This window comes from Pygoscelis adeliae, unplaced genomic scaffold, assembly GCF_000699105.1.
Source record: "Pygoscelis adeliae isolate BGI_AS28 unplaced genomic scaffold, ASM69910v1 Scaffold248, whole genome shotgun sequence".
Lineage (NCBI taxonomy): Eukaryota > Metazoa > Chordata > Aves > Sphenisciformes > Spheniscidae > Pygoscelis > Pygoscelis adeliae.
Window position 1 is genome coordinate 988,266 of NW_008825302.1, and position 20,545 is coordinate 1,008,810.

The following is a 20,545-nucleotide window of genomic DNA, read 5'->3' on the forward strand; positions in this document are numbered from 1 at the left end:
AGAATGCACACAAAAGAGAGAGAATTTGAATTGAATGTTCAAATTGGTTCTGCAAGATGGACTTAAACAAAGCCTGTCCAAGTCCTGTTTCCCAACACGACAATCGGTTTGTCTCCAACTCTTACTGTCCAGTGAGCCCTACTGGGGGAGAATAATAGATGACATCCATTGCTGAATTTCAAATTGATCAGTTGAGATCAAACTGAGAATTTTTTCTTGCTTTTGCACAATAGGCGGAAGAAGAGTGGGAAGGAGGTAGGTCGGTGTGGCGAGTGATTCTCCATGGGGTGATGGTTTCTAGGCAGCTGCTCGGATGGGTCACGTCACCCACGATACCTGTTGACCTGGACTCTGCATTGCCCAACCTGGGGAATGTCTCACCTTGCTGTGCTGGTACCACTCAATACCATCAACTGTGGGGTAAGGTGAAGAGCCAACCCATACTGTGGGGGAGGATGAAGAGCTGCACTGATCCTCCTTGGTCTGGTGGCAAGCTGGTGTCCTTGCTGCTGGGGGGAGCAGAAAGGGAATGATGTGAGTAAGGACAAAAGAAGGCAGGACGTTTGTGGATGCTGATATCATTGTCACAAATCAGTAGTGGATATTGTCTGTGGGAGGTAATAGCAGCCCCGCTTGGGAAGGCGGCCAGTGTTTCACACTCCAGGGGATGGCCAAGGGAGGATGATGCACTCATGTCATTAGTCATTAGCGCAGAGCAGGCGGCTTCTCATCTCACGGGGTTTGTGTACTCAGCTGGAGGCCGTGGCAAGCTCCTTTGTGTAAATGGCCCGAAATCAGTCTGACTGCTCTGTGCTGAGCTGATGGACATTGGCAAGGAGACACTCTACACCAGCTCAGCGTAGGGTGCTCCCACGTGGGTTCACGAATGTCCGTCGGGCAGGAAGCATCGGTTTAGGACCATCGGTTTCTGAAATGATTTCCTTAAGCATCTACAGCTTCTGAAGGCAGATGCAGCACCCCGTCAACTTCTGAAGGCAGACGCAGCACCCCGTCAACCCCAGGGCAGGCAGACCACCCAGCGGCGTGCACCGTGCCCTCCGCAGACCCACTGGGCAGCGGCTTCCCTCTCTCCTCGGTACAAGGCAGATGGGAACGCAGACCCAGATTTGTTTACTAGGCTGCGATCGACTGGGGTTTTACATCCTGGCAATTACTGGCAAGTCTTCTCTCCTCCTGCGCCTTCACAGCACATGTGTGAACTTCTGGTTGTGTCACCTTCCCGTCCTCTCTTAACGAAGTCTAGCAGTGGGAAGTGATCATCACAACTAACATTTGCGTAGCGTATGTCTTTCCGCAGTTCCAGAGCGTTGAATAAATTGCACCCCGCTTCCTCCTTCACCCTTCACATTCAAGCTGTTTCTGAATCCAGGCATCTCATCTTCCGCAACCACTCTCAGCTCTCAGAGCTTTCTTCTGCCCTGGTGATTAAGCCCTTACCTCCTGCCTCGCGGAACCTACCTCTGATGCTTGTATCACTGCTGTCCATTACAGAGGCAGTGTTCATCTCAAGATCTTTCTGGCTTTTTCTAACTATTTCATTGCCAGGCTAAGTCTGTCTGTTGGCTCCCTCCTCCACTGTAGCAGATGAGGGCTTTTTCTCTTTGCCTTTAGGGTCATTAAAACTTAATTGGCATGTCGGCTTTCTTTGTCGAGGTATCCGTTCTCTCTATCTGTCAGTGATGTAGGACACTGCTGAAATTCGCTTCTTCTTGCACAATTATCTTACTCCACTGGATCTTTTATGCAAAATGTTCCCTTCTGAACGTGCTTCCTCTCCTTGCTCCAGCCCTTTCTGAATATCCAGTTTAGCTGTGGTACCTGCCACGGCTTTGTTTCTTATATATGCATGTGAATTCATTGCATTATTACCATATCTTATTAGCTAGCTTGGTCATTTTAACTCCTTGACAGCGTGATTCAGTCATTCGTAGGTGTTTCCTTCACCCTCTCTCTGAAGATGACATCACCTAGCTTGAGTCTTCCTTTCATGAGGATCCACCTGAGCTAACTATCCAGGCTCCATCTCCAGCCAGGCGAGAGAGACAAAAAGACCTCCAAAGAGACAAAGAGCCTCCAAAAGACAAATTGTTCCATCGTAAGACAGGAGTCAAAGACAGCCCCACCTCCCATGGGGCAAACCATCATTTCTGCTCGCTGCTGGTGACCGTGAATTCCTCAGGCACTTTCAAAATAGATGCAGCCCCCTTTAGAGTGAATCTAAAGCCTTGGACTGTAGACTTGGACTGTAGACTTGCCTTTCTGGATTAGCCTGGGCAAGTCCCATGGAAATACAGAAACAGTTGTTGGGTCTCCAGGGATGTGCAGACCACAGGTTGGAACACGTCACCGAGGGAGCCCAGGCAGCTCGTCTGAGCTAGATGTCTTAATTTTAGGTGTCTAATGTTAAGTGAGATGAATCTGACACTTAGAAAGGTTTGGGGAAATGTTTCCGTCTTATTTTGTATTTAGAAAATATAAAGGTATATAGTGAATGTTTAAAAAACAACAGTAATAACAGTAATTATAGGTGGGTGCAATTTTCCTTTATCTTTTAACTGAAGCTGCTAGAAAAATTACTGCTGTGCTGGTATTTGGCAGGGACATCGATGCGAGTACCCACTTGTTTCTGAAAAATGCTGTTGGATTTTTAATGACCATCAGCAGCACAACCTTGATTTTTAAATGTCATCCTAAATGTAGCAGTTCCAGCCTCCTCTGCCGTGGCATGTGGGTGTTTGAGTAGGGATGAATCAGAAAGCAGAAAGAATTGCTGGTGCTTTCTGTGACTCCCAAGTTTTCTTTGAGGGCTTCCCACCCAGGAACTGGCTTGAATCGTCTGTGGGTTGCGTTGCAGCATCGCAGTCCCTGGTCCAGTGGCCACACTCCTGCTGTCGCTCGCCCCTCTATTAATGCGTGATTAAGTTGCTTGATGCAGAATGAGTTCATTAGATTTTTCCAGGAGCTGGTGTTCCACAGGTCATGCTTTCTGTTTATGAAAACCAGATAAATAAAGGTTTCCCAGCTTCTGCAGATGCAGCTTTTCCATTCTTTCTCTGGCTGGAAGCATTCCCCAGGCTTCGCTTTTGGAGCTGGGATCTGTGCTTGGCATTTGCAAGATGGTGATTTGCTTTTGTAAATGGAGCAAAGTCTCATTTTTGAATCATGACTCAGTGAAACAAATCTACTTTTCTAGTCTAAAGTGATTCTAATAGCACTGTTAAACCCGGTGGGAGTAGGAACAGCCAGAGTTTAAAACGTGACATTGCAGTGAGTGTGATTCTCCCTGTGATCCAGCATCTTCCCTTCCCTGTAGAGGAGTGAGGTGGATTGAGATGAGGCTCGTAAGCGATGAGCAGATCGGTTGTTTAGGAGCAATACCTTCTGTCGTGGCACTCGGGGGTGCTCTGGGGCACATCCGTAAGAAAAATGGGTGGGAGATGACAGAAAGATTTGCTTGTTGTAATGCACTGCCTTCCTTGGTTACGGGAGGAACGCAGAGAGTTGCGAAACAGATGGCAGGGTTAAAATAGGACAGTGCATCTCGGAGATGCTGCTGGAAGGGAGAGAAGTGAAGTGCCTGTTCTCACACTTCGCTTTGTGTCTCGTGGTAAGAGCTGGAGAGTGCCTGCGCTCCGCTGGCACTCCCAACAGGGACGTGCCAGGCAAGGGCTTTCTTTTTTTTTTTTTTATATTGTTAGCACTTGTCTTAAAGAAAAATCAGCTCAAATGAGCAAGCAAACAAATAAAGTGAATAACAATCGAAGGTCTTAGCCTCAGGCCACCTTTTAATGTCTCTCAAGATTATTAGTGAGATGTGTTAGGCACTCGCTGCCGCTGGAGAATATAAACCAGTGTTAGGAACCCGGCAGTTAGCACTAAGGCTTTCTTCTTGCGGTGCTTTCAGACAGCTTTTTGCAGTGTTTTCATGTTACCTAAGGCGTGTGTATAGGTTTTGTTGGAATATTTGAATAATTTTGCATGCCTTGAATTATGCTCAGTGCGACATGGCAGATCTTGCAAGGATGCTTCTGTGCAAAGCTGCCCCACTGCGAGTTACTGTCACAGAAGGGTCTTGTTCAGGGGTCCTGCAGCAGCAGCAAAGAGCTAGGTAGGACCTTGGGTGCTCCTGTGTTTGCTACCATCCTAGGCCAGTCGAGTTTTGGAGCCAGGAGGCTGGAGGCATGCAGAGAAAAGGAGCGTGAAGAAGGGGAGGAGCAGGGAGGCAGGAGCCCAGCACTCATGCTTTTGCACCCTAGTGCGGCTGCCGATGCTCCTGGGAGCACTTCAGTTTCCCCGTCTATAAATTGGGGATGCTTTGAAGTCTCTGTGATGAAAAACACTGGATGCGCTCAAGGACGTGGTATTAATCCTGCAATATTGTTCTTGTTCCTTGCTGTGTTGTGATTTTTGAAAAGAAATCAACACAATTTTTGTGGGCTATGGCTAAAATGGCATGGAAATAAATTGAGTTCTGCTTGCACTCGTAGAGAATCACTCGCTTTTTGTTAATGCAGCCTCTGATGAAACAGACCCCATCCTTAGGCACCGATATGCATTTGATCTATGGTAAAATAACAGGCTTTCAGAAATATATAGGGAGTGTTTTGTATGGCACATGGCACGTATAGCCTTAAGGTTGATTTACACCTCAAAATAAAGCATTAGTCTGGGTGACTGAGTGCTGGGGGGAGTTCCTGTGGTGTCCTTCTCCATGCACTGTGGAGCACTTGCTCGTACCTACCTGGAAGGATCAGTCGTTCAACACGTTGTGCTGGAAGAGAGCTCACGCAGTTCCCCTTGATCGTTCCAGATGCGGCATGAGTCACCCAGTCCAGCCCTTAAATCACAGCAGGTTGACAAACCCTCCGGAGCGGACTGTATGGGTCTATCCTTCACCGTCAGGAGAACAGAGAAGATAGGCTAGCCTTGATGGTGCTGTTTCATGCTCTTTCCTCTGCAGGCTCCTCTGGCTCTGTGCTGACAGGGTGACGGCGATAGCCCCGAGAATCCAAAAACCTTTGCTTTTTAATCATAAAATGGTTTGCGGGTCTTTGATTAAACTCGTGGATGCTGAGCTGGTATCTGAGGCTGTTGAGAGCTGCACCCCTCCACTTGCCCGGGCGTCGGTGGGAGCTTTAGGTGCACAACCCCCTCCAAAGCAGACCAGCGAGTCACCCAGCCATGTTCGCGTAGCTGGGGGCTATGTGCTGGCACCAAAATAAAGCTCAGAGCTGGCGACCGTGAGGGTCAGGAGAAGAGAGGGGCTCTGGGGGTGTCCTCGGGAGCCTCACGCGTGCCTGGGCTCTTTGTTACTGTGTGCGATCTCCAGCCCATTTTCATGGTACCTTTTTTCCTACAGATATAAATACAACCTGTCAGTTTGTGTGCGTTCAGCAGAACAATTTGGCGCAGTTGATTTTGTTATGGCACCTAAGATTTTATTGTCTGGAACTGGTATTCACTCTTCTACTCTGCTCCGCGGAGAGGCAAGGAGGAGGAAGGGTTTTGCTGCAGCTCGACTTGGTCCCTCTGTTCACCTCGCTCCTCTCTGGAGCAGTCACGCTTTGGACAAGTCCTTGTTTTGGTTGTCCCAAACGAGTGCCCTGGCTTTGCCACCTGCTCCCCTGTGGCTGGGGCTTTCTGCACCCCTACGAGGTGTCTCGCTGCGGCAGATTTGCTATTCTGTATTTTTATTTAATTACTTACTTTTACAGCTCTTCATATAAATCTAATTATCCATCTGTTATGCTACATGACAGCACTGCAGCTCTTCTCATTTTTTTTTTTTTTCCTGTTCCAAAATATTAGCCGCCTTAGCGTTGCCCTCTCTGGGCTTAGGCGAGCCGCGTCCCCTCCCCGCGGGGCTCCCGATGGCTCTCGACCCTGGCCGCGCCACAAGAAGTAGCTCCGCTCTGCGCTTCCAACTTGAAATCGTTGTGACTGCAAAGGGCCAGAAACTCACGTTAGGTAATTCCTAGTTACATCGCCTATCTGAGAGCGGAGTTTGCCCCGGTTAAACCCGACATCACTGTATCCCCAGGGAGCTCAGGGCTTGGCCGTAGTGGGATGTTATAGCCCTCCTGCTTTCAGCAGGGACGTTGCAGGGCTCATAAGAAGCTCAGCTATCTCTTGCTGGTGCCTGGGACGCAGATATATGGTCGATAGCAAGCCAGGGTTCCCCCAGCTTTTCCCAGGTGGTCTTACACACTATTTCTGCCTCTGTGGGGTAACTCATGCTCCCTTGGTTCAAGTATCACATTAGCCCATCAAAATCACAGAATCACATACTCAGCTCCAACTTGTTCTCTGCAGTTCTATTCTCCTCTTAGCAACAAATACTCAATAACATAATAGCTCATTAAAAACCATACTTGCATCTATGTAATCCATTATGTCACGTTGAGACATGTTGCTCTCACAGGGATGCTGCTGCTCCCCCGCTACTGTGATGAGCGCCTGGCTTGGTAGAAAGTGAGAAGGCAGCATTGCATTGAAGTGGAGATTTTCATCTTCTCGGGTTTTTTTTTTATGTCTCTCCTATATTCTCTGCTTTTGAACATCTAACATCTCTTTTATGCTTCACATCTTTCATACAAAATTGTTGTATTGTGTTGCCTATTGAAACCAAGTTTTTCTTTTGTCAGGTTTCCCCCCCTCACCCCCACTTTCTTCTTCGCTGTATTTTGATCGGCACAACTACTTAGGACTTCATTTTCCTGGGTGGTTTTTAATCTCCTTAAGTCGTAGCTCTGATGGCCTTTGTCTGTGATAAACTCAGATTTGAGCTGATGCTCAGAGAAGAATTCTAGGCCAGTTCTGCTGCATGCGGACCTCAGTGGGGGCTTTGGGGGTGTCTGTGCTTCCTCCCTCCTCCTTCTAACTCTGAATAGTCGCAGGCAGCCTTGTTGGGGCTGGGGTTATCTTATTGTTACCCTGTACGTCTCATGTTGTGCGTGCAAATGTCCCATCTCCATTTCAATAGCGTGGGACTCTGCAATAACGGAAAGCCTCTGGGTTAAATATGTATTTTTGTGAGAGATTCACCAACCCCGTGCTTAAGCATCATTTGCTGGCATCCCGCGGCAGAGCCAGGGTGGTTGTTTCAGAGGACGGGGCCGGGGGGGCTGCAGAATTGTTCGCACTGAGTTGTCCCGGTTATCCTCTTCTTAAGAACAAAGTTTGGAAGGAGATGTAGCCCACTGGTGCGCACCTGGGAAGCTGTGGATTTGGAGCCGGCTGGGCTTGCTGCAGCTGCTCCGCAGTCATTTCCGATGGGGATAGTTCATGCTGTAGCCAGTGCTTTGAATGCAACAGGAAAGCGTATTCTCTGCATGTGTCACTTCTCACTTGGACTATTTTAATGCTTTTTTTTTGTCTTTTCTTAAAACTGCAATCTAAAATTCAATCGCGCAAGTATTAATGAGCTGCTGATTATCCTGCCTCTTTTTTCTGCGCTTATTCAGAGTTTCAGATTTACAGCTATAGGTCGGGCTGGAATTACTGAATTCCAGTCAAACCTTTAAGCGTTGACATTGTAATGATCAGTTTTATCTCTCTATCTATTATTTGTCAGGTACTTTTAATGTGAATGTACTTACAAGAGCTGTCAGAAATCCTCCCAAATACAGAGGCCTCTGAAAAAGTTGGTGGCCTTTCACGTGTGACCCTGCTTGTATTGCTTTTGGTTTCCAGGACTCACAAAAATGACCTTTTCTGTTGCCTTTCAAATTCTTACCTGGGTGTGAAAGGTTGAGAGGCACAAGAAGCCAGGCAAGGCTTGGAGTTGTAATGCCATCGTAGGTACATTTCGACCTCAAGCCACTTCACTCTCCTGCGAGGAAAGCATTGGTGCACTCTCATTTTCTTTGTTAACAGATTTTGGAGTGAAAGCTGGGGAGCGGGGCTGGAGGGAGGGGGAGGGCAAGGTAAGCCATGCTGCCTTGCTGCCTCTTTCTGATCCTCAGGTTATAGCACAAGCTAAATAGACTGTACTAAATTTTTTAGCCTGTTTCACAGACTTACAGACTTTGATCCTGGCTTTGATTTCCCATGTGGCATTGCAGACTGCTGGTTCTGACGAGAGAAGAGACCCATTAAGTCCTGTCTAGCCCAGTGATTATCACGCCTTTTCACTGTCATGCCAGGCTTTCATCAAAGCACGAGCTTACCTCCAGGCTTACCTCCCTGTGCCCTGGGGAGGATGCTGGTGTAGCTCAGCAGCCGGTGGCCATGCGAGCGGGTGTGTGGCCCCCACCGCGGTGGGACACGCTCCAGCCAGGGCAGGAGAAGTGCTGTGCTCAGCACCCTGCTCCTGCTGGGCAGGAGCATCCCCTCCATTGCGCTCCCCCATTCGCGCCTCTTTTTGGTCTTTCTCTACCTGGCTTCGGCAGGTTGCTCAGAGTAAGAAGGGGTCTTTTTTTCTGGGGTCTCGTGCGGTTTGTACAACAAGCAGGCCAAGAAATAAATATTCTCTGTGTGTCCTTGCCGGAGCAGTGGAGATGAGAACGTTTGCCTGCCTGCCCTGCTCTGTGCTTCCAAGTCCCCAGGTCCCTCCGCACCACTTGGCTTTTCTTTCTTTTTTTTTTTTTTTTAATTTAAATCTAATTTTGCTGCCATATTGCAAGTTCCCATGTAACTCAAGAGCCACTGTTGCCTCGGGGCTGTGTTGCTGCTTTTCAGTCTTCCCATGCCACTCGCATGTGCGGTCTGGAAACACTTTGAAAAGCCTCTCCTAAATTTGTGCACGTGTACTTGGGGTCATCCTAGGAGGAATTAGGGTAAGAGTATCTCTTAATGGATAGTACTCTAAAAAATCCTCTCTTCAGCGAAACAGGAGCTGCTTCCATGTAATGAGTTTGCCAGTGAAAATGGCAGAGAAGCCCGTGCTGGATTTTCAGGAGCAACAGCTGTGTCCCCCATACTGGTGCTGCTCCTTGGCATGCCCAAAACAACGTCCGGGGAGAAACGGCAGCCGTCCCACAAGCAGGGCCCTAACAGCCCGACAGCAAGGTGCCGGGGAATTGCAGCGTGTGTGGGATTACAAGCTACAGCGCGTGGAGAGGCTGTTTGGAGGGCTCTGATCCCAGCTTGTGAGAACATGTTTCCTCCAGGAAGCCTCCATCATCCTCTGGCCGGTCATCCCCGTCCTAAGGTCTTGCTGCTTCCACAAAGAGCTTTAATGGAAGAAAAACAGGAAGAAAGGAGCAAACATCCCGACCTGGCAGCTGGTGGAAGATGCCAGGTCCCACCTCTGCCTTCACCACCCACCCAAGGCAGGACCTGTCACCGGTCGCTGGGGCAACTTCATTTCAGTTTTACTCCGATAGCACTGATCACAGCGCATCAACCCTTGTTTTTATTACTTTTGCTCCCCTCTCCGTGCGCTGTTGAGGCTTGTGGTGTTCCGGCAAACAAGCCTTGACTGTAATAATTTCTGGCCCTTCGTCGGAAGTTGTAACTCCAACGCAGTGAAATATAAACTGGCAGAAAATGGAGTGTTTCCTTCTGCCATTGCGACCTGCAGCAGGCAGGCTCAGATGGAGGTTTTCTGTTGGCTTTCCCTCCCCTGCATTTGTGTTTTCCCCTCTCTGCCGAAGGGCACGGTCGCCCTCCTCCAGCCACCAAGAAGGAAACGTGCTGGGCTGATGAAATGGCACATGAAGTTTGTGCTCGGCAAAGTCACAACTCCAGGAGCTTCGGAAGGAGGCAGCAGTGGGAAACATAAATGTTGTTTGTCTTGTGGTCACAAGGGTGCGTCTTCAGTGCTGCGGTGTGCTTTTGACAGGCTGGGTGAGCCTGTCTCCGGAGATCCCTGGGAGAGGTGAGGAGAAGCAGGGATGTCTGCAGGCAGCAGGGACATCTGGAGTTGGGTTGGAGGATCAGCCTGGGTTGGGATTTGAAGGCACAGAGAGTAGACCGTAGACAACACCCTGGGAAAGAGGGTATTGTCTCCAGGATCCGTATCAAGAGGGTCTGGTGGCCCATGTCTAGAGCTGTTCAGAGGTCATCTCATGATCTGGGATGGATGACCTATGTCTCAAGAAGTTCAGGATCTTCTGTCCAAGGACAAAGCCCACCTTGCAAGGGACAGAGCTTTCTCAGGAGCTGCTCAGAGATGACAGCATGGACACGTGTGGGCAGTAGGGATTCCTGCCGGTCTCCCTGACCTCTTCATCCCTGCTCAATGCATCTTGGCCAGCGTGAACACCAGCAGCGTGCTAGTGAACCCCAGCCTGTCCCAGCACCCAGGCGGTTTCTTGCATGGATCAATCATGATGAGCCTGTACCCAGCCTTGTTTTCTACTCTTCAGGAACAGAATGAGAGATGGATGTGATGGACGTGGGCCACATGGCTAGGAGGGACAAAAACCTCAGACGTGTGGTGAGGGCCATATCAGGAGGGGATGCGTTGTGGTCCTGCAGTTGGGGTGGGTCCTCCCAGGGCGAACCGGGGCTGCATTTAGCACATGCAGGGGCCCTCTTGGGAAGCCGCTTGAACCTGAGCAGGGCACTTCTGTCGAGTCCCCATAGCCTTGTGGCTGTTCCTCACCCAGGTTTGAGGCTGGTTAATCTCATCTGTTGAGTGCTCCCAGATCTTTGCCGTCACTGTAGCATCAGGGGGTGTCGTCGTAGGCTGTATTCAGTCTCTATCCCAGCCTCAGAGTTTCATTTCAGTGAATTTCTTGCTGGCGCCACCATCCCCTTATCCATTAGCAGACTAGCACAGGTTGAATTTCCCATGTGAGCGCTCCACAGTCTGTCTCATTGTATTTATTTTGTTCAGGCTGCTTTTCCCTGGGCTTGACAGTGTAATTTGTACAGATCTGTGCTGAGTTTTCCAAACCCTCAAATGAGCTTTTTTTGTTAGCGTGAAGCCTGGACTGTTGATAGTAGAGACATTAAACAACAGAAACATTGAGAAGTGAGCAGCACGCCTACCATCCAGGAAGGCTTCCTAACCTCTAGAGGTGCTCCTTGGCAAAAACTCCATGGTTCAGAGATTTTAATTAGATCTAATCCTCCAGGTGACCAACCAAGCATTAAAAGGCATACCAACTTTTCAGTTGCGTCCCTTGCTGTAACAGTTTTTATTATTTATTTTAGCTAGATGTGACAAAATAACTTAGATATCCCAAACTTAACGTTTTCCTTGAATGGCACTAAGAGGTCTCCGGCATAGGAGAGTCTCCTTTCAGTGCAGTTATACTCAGAAAAGTGCCCGCCTGCAAACTTGTTCTGCACTTACTCTGGTCTCCCTTTCCCGGAGTAACTTGCATGTGAAATTTGGTTGAGTTTTTGGATCAGAAGTTGTATTTTCTGAGTGTCAGAGTTGCCAGCTCCTCCTTGGGGTCTGGAAATGCAGCTGTGGTTTCTTTGCCTCCTGTTCGCACCGGTCACGGAGCCCCAGCATTGACAGCATGGCTGATGATGTGCCAGGCAGAGCCAAATCTCCGCGCTGTGCCTTCCACTAGAAAAGCCTGAAGCAGAAACAAGCACAACCCAACTGTATGCAGACAAAGGCAGAGACCAAAAAAACCAAACACCAGAGCTGGAAAAACAGAGCTGGAAAAAAACCTCTTCTTCCCCCTCCTGCCTGGTTTGCAGCAGAGCCTGGCACGGCAGGAGGGCTGTCTGTGCGTCTCCAGGAGCGGCTGGGTGGGTTTTGGAGATGCACAGGGCTCTGATCACGGCCCCGGCAGCTGCGCTGGTGTTGCCCAGCAGGAGAAGGTTTTGTGCTGTTGTGGTGAGCACGGCTGTGTTCAGCCGTCCCAGCTCAAGCGCCGTCTGTGCCCAACTCGCTGCTGAAGGAACCTTCAGCAGCTTTGGTATGTGTATTCCTTCTCACTGCTGCATTTTCTTGCTGCCTTCTGGGTGTCATGTCTCTGGACTCCCAAAGGAGTCTAATCACAAGCCTGGCTTATAAATTCACCTGAACCAAAAAGATGCAGGATTCATTCACTTCTGTAGGACAGATATTACTTATCTCTGTCTCTTTTGAGGTGAGGGTCACACTTGGCACATTTCTGCCTGCTGGGATATGTTAGACAGGTCTTCAGCCAACCGCTCGGTGCTCTGGGAGCTGTTTGTCCTCCATCCCACCATTGTACTCTTCTCTCCATCTTTGCCCTGGGAGAAGTTGCCGAGGCTGGACAGGGCGCCATGATGCTGCAGGGCTGCAGCCCCGTCCCTGGGCCGTCCCCGTGCTGGAGGGGCCGTGGCTGCCCGTGTGACTGCAGGTATGGCTGGAGATGACAGCAGCGGTTGTCATCTGGGGGGAAACTGCCTTGCGTCCAGGGGTTGCCTGGGGGCAGCTGAAGGTTTTGGGGCTGATGCTGTTGGCCTGTGGCGGCTCCTGATTCTCCAAAATCAGAGGCCAGGCCAGGCCATCGGAGATGCCATCGCTGCTCTGCAGGAAGAGGGGGTTGGCCACACAGGTCGTTTCCCACCATGTTGAGGTGGGAAATAATATCCTGTTGCTGCAGGAGACTCTGCTGAGCCTGTTGACATGGTGAGGATGGGGGATAACATGCTTCAGGTCCCACCTGGACCCAGGCACTACCAGAAGCTGGTTTGCTCCCAGGGATGCTGGGGCTGCTGCAGTGCTGGCACACGGGGGTCTGCGGGTGCACGTGTGGACCACACTGCAAAAATCTCTTCTGCAGGAGGATCCTGAAGCCCCTGGATTCGTTCTTTCTCCTTCCTGCCCTGTCCAGGCAGGTCGCAGATGTCCCCCTCCTTTGAAGGGTGCCTGCGCTGTGGCTCTGCCTGGGTGCCTGCCACAGCAAGCGGGTGAGGAAGGAGAAATCAAAGGTGGCTTTCAACAACCCCCCTTTTCCTGCCTTGAGGTCAGCCTGGTAATTGCAGTCAGGAACCCGCACACCAGATCTGCCTCCTCTGAGCCATGGATGACTCCTAACGGTGTGAGAAGCAAAGCCTGGATGGAGCAGGGAGGGTTGGAGAGATTGCCCAGCACCTTGGTTGACACAGTCGAGCTTAGTGTTTTGCTGTATTTCTGGGAGCGATGGGTTTAATTCAAAGCTGCTCCCTGCCCAAGTCCATTTGTCTTCTGTTTTTGTTTGTTTATGACCCTATCGGCCTCTGTCTCTCTTATTTTTTGGACAATGCTTGGCACCGGCTGCTCCAGCAGCTTTCTGGTAGCGGTAAGAGCTGTGGGTGTTTTGCTGTAGCAGGGATGCGTGACCTTTGTCTGGCCACAGTGCGATTGCTGCTTCAAAGTCAAGCAAAGGCTGAAGTGCTGGAGCTCTTCCTCAGAGTGCGGGAGACCTGAGATCAGGGATGTAGACAGCCGGTACATCGTGCTCAGACTGTGAAAGCCCTGCCAAAGAGGGAGCTTGTAGCATCTAACCTCTCCGCCACCTTCAAAGATGTACTAGAAGTGGGTTTGCAAAGCGTCTGCGTGGCCGAGGTGCCCCTGCCTGGGGCAGCGCGGATGGTGGGCAAGGCTTGTCTTCGTCTGCCTGCACCCGGGGCAGCTGTTCACATCCAGACCTGAAATTTTAGCCTGGTCACTGCAGACAGAAGGATGGATTTAGCCATTTGTAGTCCTTGGAGAAAAGCGCTCGATGCGAGAGGTGTGTGGGTGGTGAGACCAGGAGTAATTTGTGATTCAGAGGTGACGGGGACAAGCAGGACCTTCCTTCAGGTGAGCTGGAGGGCTGGTGCTGCAGCACAGGAGCATTTAAATAAATCAGCATGTTAACAGCAAACAAGGAGCGTGAGAGGGGGAAAGCGAGAGCTGAAATAAAAGGCCGTTAAGGAATAGATGCGATGCAAAGCGAGAGGATTAATAGCTGAGAGGGAAACGCAGGGCAGGGCTCCTTGCCAGGGGAAGACAGGTCGGATGTGGGCACGTGGTGGGGTGATGCCCTTCCTCAGCCCTGTTGCTATCACTTCAGGTTGCATCGGTCATGTGCTGTGTTTGGGGTGGCCTGCAGGGCTTTGCACCTTCTCTATAACTGCGAGCTGTGGTCGGTGGGGACTGGGGGGGATTGACCCTCGTTCGTGTCCACTGCGGGGTGCTGCCCGAGACAGACCCAGCGTCTGTCTTACCCTGCCGTGCCCCACTCTGTTGGTGACCTGCCTTTTGCTTTTGTCCCTGCAGCAACCCCAAAGTCCAGATAGAAGCAATTGAGGGGGGCGCGCTGCAGAAGCTCCTGGTTATTCTGGCTACAGAACAACCCCTGGCTGTCAAGAAGAAGGTGAGCGGGCAGGGATGCACCTCTGGGTAAAGCCGTTTTTGTGCTGAACTGAATGTAAGCGCTCCTCGGGGCATCGCTGACATCGTGAGAGTGTGGGACCCTGCGCTGCTCCCCATGCTGGGTGGGCTCCAGTGCACCCCAGGGTGCTGGACCCCCCCGGCAGCCCTGGCCCCCGGCGCTGCGGGTCTCGCCCCCGCTGCCAGCAGCAGCATGCACGGCAGCTCTGCCAGCCCCACGGGGGACAGGGCTCTGTGCTGTGGCTCCTCTGGGAGAAAAGGTGGGGGGTCCCCATGGCAGGCGTAACGATCAGAGGCTAACAAACATGGGAGCTGACGTTTGGAAAGAGCTAATTGCTGGAGCCAGCCCCGTGTCCTGCCTCTGGCGGTGGCTTTGGAGCAAGCCGAGCGGCGCTGAGAGCCCCCAGCCAAATGTGCAGTGCTGTCCATCGGGGTGGGGGCTTCCTCGCCGCCTCCCTCCCTCCCTCCTCGCCATACTCCCTGGAGCATGAGATCTCATTACCCTCGCTTTAGCGTGTGATGCCACCTCTGTTTACGGGCTGTAAAATTATCTGGCTGCTCCCGAAAACCCAGCCCCACCGTTTAACACGGTGACCTCCTGCGAGAGGGGGTTCGGCGGGGCGAGGGAACCACCAGCTCCTTCATTCATCTTTAACGCACCCGCTGTTATTCCAACAGCAGTGTGCTGCGAGTGTTTTAACAAGCTCCTGCAAACGTGTTCCCCTTTAGTCCATGGTAAGAGTTCTCCAGCGAGGGAAAGGCACGGGAGAGGCTGGGGAACCCCTTTGCTTTCGGCCACGGGTGTGAGGAGGTCCTGGCCAGAGAAGTGCACCGCAGGATGCTCCATGCTCAGAAACTCCTCCCAGGAGCGCCCATGGCTCAATCTGGAGCTCATTTTGGGGTGGGGAGGGATGGCTGGGCATGCAGAGGCTCTCACCAACATCGGTTGAAGCCGTGGGTGGTGGGTGCGGGACAATTCTTTCCAGTGAGCCTGAACACGTTCCGGTGGCAGCCTTCTCTGGAGAAGAGCGAGAGGGATGAGCTCAGTATTGTCCACATTCACACGTGGCCTTACGAGAGCCTCCAAGGATTGAACCCCCTTTTCCAGGAGGACAGAGGCTTTTAATTTCCAGTTCCCATGCTGTGTACGGTCTCCTGTCTCTCTCCAGGCCTGGATCCCAAGGACAGGTTGGTGCCCCAGGCCCTTCCTGCAAGGGGCAGCAGCCCATGGCTCCCGCTCCGGTGGGTTTTCCGCCCCGGCGCTCGCAGCGGTGTGCAGCAGCGAGGCCAAAAGTGCATTTCTTCCCTCCCCCGTCCTTGGGCCTATGGTTAAAAAAGGAGACAGAAACATCCTCCAATTCACCAGCGGCAACTTGGAAGATGGAAAATAGAAACAAATGGGACTGGGGAAGAGATGGCTGTCAGCTCGGATCTGTCTCCGGAGGGCGGGGATGCACGGTCCACCTCGGTGTGCGGGGGAGCTGGCTCTGCTCGCTGGCAGGCACCCAGATGAGCATCCCTGTCCCCGCTCGGGCAGGAGCCCTGCCCCGGGCTCTGCCAGCCCATCCCCTCTGCAACCTGCAGCTGTAAAAACTAGACGAGTGTAAGATTCAGTCGGTTAGCCCCTAATTGCCTCCTTGGTGTTAACCCCGTGCCACTCAAGGCCCAGGAGGCAAGTGCGGGCATGCTGGTGATGCCTGCACCATGACAGACCCTGTTTTGGGGCTGTGTCCTAGGAAACATCATGGTCTTGTACTCCAGCTGTGTGGGTGCAAGGAAGAGGACGTTCCCCAGGTGCCCAAATCACCTCGAGGGGATCAGGCTCTGCTGAGCGGTGCTGGACCCCATTTCACCCCGTCCTTAGCCCATAGCTGGGCTCTGTACCGAGGACCGGTGGGGGTGAACTGCGAGGAGAAGCGATGGTGTTGGGTCTGTTCAGGTGCTGGCCCCAGGTCACTCTGGGTTATCGTTCTAGCAAACGTGGTGACAGTCCGGGTTGGAGTTTGGGTAGAAGTCACCCAAGTTCAGGCAGCCTCGCAGCGCTGGGGAGGGTTGGGATCAGGAGAAAAGGGGACTCTCGGAGATGCCTCTCAGCAAGGAGAGGTTTGAATGCATCTGCCGGGGAGCTCCGCACAAATGGGTTGGAGCATGTTTCTCCTGTCCCCATGGGATGCCATGAAGAGAGGCCGCACCAAATGCGGCGGCTGTGGGCACCGTGCTGATGGACATCTCTCCCCGCCAGGCTCTCTTCGCGCTGTCCTCCATGCTGAGACACTTCCCCTACGCCCAGCAGCAGTTCCTCAAGCTGGGCGGCCTCCAGGTCCTCAGGAGCCTCTTCAGACAGAAGGGGATGGAGACCCTCCACGTCCGCGTGGTGACGCTCCTCTACGACCTCATCGTGGAGAAGGTGAGGAGCCGGGAGGGAGGGGATGGGACCCGGCCAGGCACTCCCCACCTTCATCCCCTCACCGAGCCAAAGGGGCCCTCGAGCATTCTCGCAGAACGAGGGTGAGGAGGGGCCGATCCAGCATCGGTGCTGGTCCGTGCTGTTGGGATGAGTCCCCTCCAGCCCACGGGCCACTGCTGCGGGGGCTGAGTGCCTGGGAGAGCCCAGAGCGAGCTTAAATCTTTATTTTTCGTTAAACTGCCATCGCCGTTTAAATAATAAATTGAGGTGGTTTAAATAACAAAATGGCAAGGACCTGAGTAGGGAAAATAGGCACCGGACTGCAGTGAGCTCGGCTGCGGCGTCCAGCCAAGTGCCCGGGGATGAGCCGCTGTTGCTGCGCCCGTGCCTGCTGGAGAGGCCCTTGCCTGCCTGCGTGTCCCTCGCTGGAGCCGAGCCCACAATGTTAAGCGTTTTATTTTCAAATACCTTGGATTACTGCTGTAAATGTCAGTTTAAAACCCGTCTTTCCTTGCCATCGCTTGTTGTTCAGTCTGTGCGTTTCTCTTACTCCAGAGAATGGAAATGAAATCCACTTTCACTCAGTTTATAGCCAATTTGCCCTGCCGATTACTGCTGCTGTAATACTTGGGTTTCAGGCACTGCAGAGCAACGTCTGCGTTTTAAAACAGTTGTTTTCCAGGAGACTTTGTAAAGGTGCAAATTATTTTAGCGGGTCTGAAATCCTATCAGGTGCTGGCTCTAACGCGCAGCGATCCTGTCTGTCTGCTCGCAGGGAAAGGGAGCGTACGTGGGCATTTTACCAGAACCGTTCACTCCTGCTGCAAATTTTACGGCCGCCCCTCCGGCAGCCCCGTCTGTTCCCAGCTCCGCTGTGGCTGGGGGCAGTCCGCAGCCCCGGCAAATTCTCAGGTTTATGTTAAAACAATGATTTTTTTTTTTTAATTTTATTTTTTGCCGTCCTTCGGGCTGGGAACGCCACGTATCGATCCCAGCCCCTTCGCTTTCCCAGTCTGCGGAGAAGATGGGAGAGCCCTCAGTGCCCGCCGGGGAGCAGGGCTGGTCCGAGTGGGGTGGCAGATTTGGGGTGGGCTGGGTGACAGTCAAATAGGTTGGTTTGACAATCGTAAACTACCATCGGCAGCTCTCTGCGCTGAAGCACGAATTGCCGGGGCTCTGAACAGCTTTTTCTGCCGCCGCCTTTCCTTTTTACCCCAAATCCTGCATGGCCAGCGGGGGTTTAGCAGACAGCCCTCTGGGGGGACCGGGAGAGGGGACGTCTCCTCGGCGTTGTCCCTCCTTGTCCCCACTGTGTCCCGTACTGCTCCCCACGGCAGCCGCCCAGGGGACGGCAGGAGTCCATTGCCAAGCTGGTGAACAGCTCGGAGAAAATGTTCGGGGCACCCTCGGGGACCCAGGCGGCCCCCGGGGATGGGGTTGTCCGACCGCTTCTCGCAGCAGCTCCTGGGCACGCTGGCTGCCCTCTCCATTCCCCAGGGCCGGATTTCTGCTCACCAGCCCCGCAGAAGCCCTCATCTCCCTTCAGCAGTCTGAGGCGAGCAGCCCTGCGTTACGCAGAACTGATTAGCGAAGCGCAGACGTGGTAATTATCACAGGGGGCCACCAGCCAAGCAGGGGGGTCCACTGGGGGAACGGAGCCTCTTTGGGGAATTTCACGCTATCGACAGCCGCTCCAGCACCCAAGCCCCAAAGGGTGTCGGGGGGTGGTGGGAGGTTTCCCTTCCTCCCCCTGGCCCCGGCGCTGCTCGGGGCAGGGCTCTCTCGCTGGGAAGGGAGCCGGCAGCCCTGCCTGCCCCGGTCCCTGCGGGCGCCTTTCTGGTCTCGGCACCGTCCCTGCAGAATTTCAGTATTCAGGTTTTTCTGGACCAGGCTGGGAGGAAGAGGAGCCAGGTTTTTCTGGCTGTGGCTGGAGGAGACCGAGATCTCCATCTCTTCCATAAGAGCCGCATGAAGCCAAGCGGCAATGTTTGTTAGGTGCTGAAGGAGCCTGTCCAGCAGCCCAAAGCAGCAGACCCGGAGACTTCGCAGGTCTTCTGCTGAACTTCCTCCCCCCCCCCGAGTCCCCTTTCAGGGCTGTGTGATACTGAAACCCCCCGTCACCGAGAGTTTCCCAGGGTGGGCAACCAGCCCCTGCGGCCAGCTTTGTGCACGGGCAACAGGGAACCGGGACACAACCTTGTCTTGGTTTTCTGTTGGAAGTCACTTTCCAAGGCAGGTGTTACGGGGTGTGCATCCTCCTCTCCCATGATGTGTCACCTCCTGGGAGCAGTTGCTCTCCCATAGGGATATTAATCCATGTTCCACCACCTCCCACAGATGCTGCTTGAGGACTCGCAGCACGGAGATCAAATGGAAGAGAAAATCCAGCAGTACCGGCAAGTCAAGCTAGGCCCAGCGGTGGTGGAGCAGGACTGGTGCGTGGTCGTTTCCAATCTGCTGGCCATGCCAGAACACGACACCCGGGAGAAGGTCCTCAAGACGGTCGGCGTGCTGATGGCCTTCTGCAAGGAGCGCTACCGGGGGGACCAGGCCCTCAGCACCACCCTCAGCCTCCTACGCAGCGAGTACGAGGAGCTGGCGGCAGAGGAGCAGAGGGAAGGTGACAAAGACGGCTATTTCAAGGAACTCCTTGGGTCTGTAAATACCATCATCCAGGAATTAAGATGAAAACAACTGTAGATTCAGTTCAGTTCCAGATAATTCAGGGCAACAGCGTGAGTTTTGATGGCACCACTGTAAATGCACTTTTGAATAAACTGCTGGACTAAATGAGATCCAAGCACTGGGCGAGTGTGCCAACAGCTTCATTGTTAAAACGTTTGGGGGCATGTCTTCTTTTGCATGGGGTACTGCTGGAAAAATAGAGGTATATACCTTAGAGGGAACGAGGTAGAGTCTCAGCTTACGTTGCCTCCGACCATGGTACCTTATGAGTGTTCTCAGTCGGTCTGCAGGATTATTTGGGGTGGGAAGGACTGAGGGATGGGGGACTGTCCTTGTTAGGCAGCTCCGCTGTGCAAAGGGAAGCGTTTGTTCCCGCAGCTCTCATCTGCCGTTGTTCTTGCCTGGCGATGACCCGCGGTGTCTGTGATCTTTTATTTGCTTCTGTGTAACGCGGCTCGGCACTCAGACAGCACCGTTTGCCTTTGGACTGTTCTGTGCTTGTAGGGGAGGACTGAGCGTCGTTTCCTCGAAACGTTGGTTGGAGGGGCTCTCTGGAGGTCTCTAATCCAGCCTTCGCTCGGAGCAGGACCATCCCTCGGTCAAGTCAGCGTGGCCGTGACCCAGCTCCACCAGCCCCTCTGCGTAGGTCACGTAGCTCCACCCTGGGAGCTCTCCTGCAGCCCCCCTCTGCTTGGAGGCCAGCCACGTCCCAGTGGTCTGGGGGTCAAAACACCTATCGAAGCCCTGGTGTGGTACGGCCATGGACCCGCTCCTTCCGTCAGGGGGGCTGACCAGCTGGTGAAGCACGCTTTGCCCTGCAACAAACCATTGAGTTTTTCCGCTTGCATTGTTCTTGGCTTTGGAAATGGCTTCCAAGAAGATCTCTAGGGGTTGAGGCTGGCCAGCCAAGGGTTTTTCATCCATGAAGTACAGCACGCTCTCCTTTCTGTGCCGGGCTGGGCATCTCCCTTCACACACCTCTTCCAGCTGCAGCTTCTCCTCTCTTTCCTCTAGGCTCAGGTCCCCTTCCCCCATGAACCTCCTTTGAGGTCCTCCTCACGCTGGATGGTCCGCTGGGGAAGATGTTCTGCCCTCTCCTCGTGGGGCTGAGTCTGTCTCCCCGCGTTGTCCTTCCTCCGGCGAGGAAGAAACCAAAGTCTTGCCCGAGCCTCTGGCTGCCCAGCCCCTGGCCTGGG

At 52.8% G+C, this 20,545-nt stretch overlaps 1 protein-coding gene across 1 annotated transcript in view; it reads left to right on the plus strand.

The window, feature by feature from the left end:
* Positions 1–19,608, plus strand: part of SIL1 (SIL1 nucleotide exchange factor) — a 79,171-nt gene extending 59,563 nt beyond the window's left edge. Inside the window, 3 exon segments of the mRNA XM_009330010.1 lie at positions 14,144–14,240; positions 16,500–16,664; positions 19,002–19,608. Coding sequence (XP_009328285.1) covers positions 14,144–14,240; positions 16,500–16,664; positions 19,002–19,352 — 613 coding nt within the window. The 3' untranslated portion in view covers positions 19,353–19,608.
* Positions 19,609–20,545: the final 937 nt, after the last annotated feature.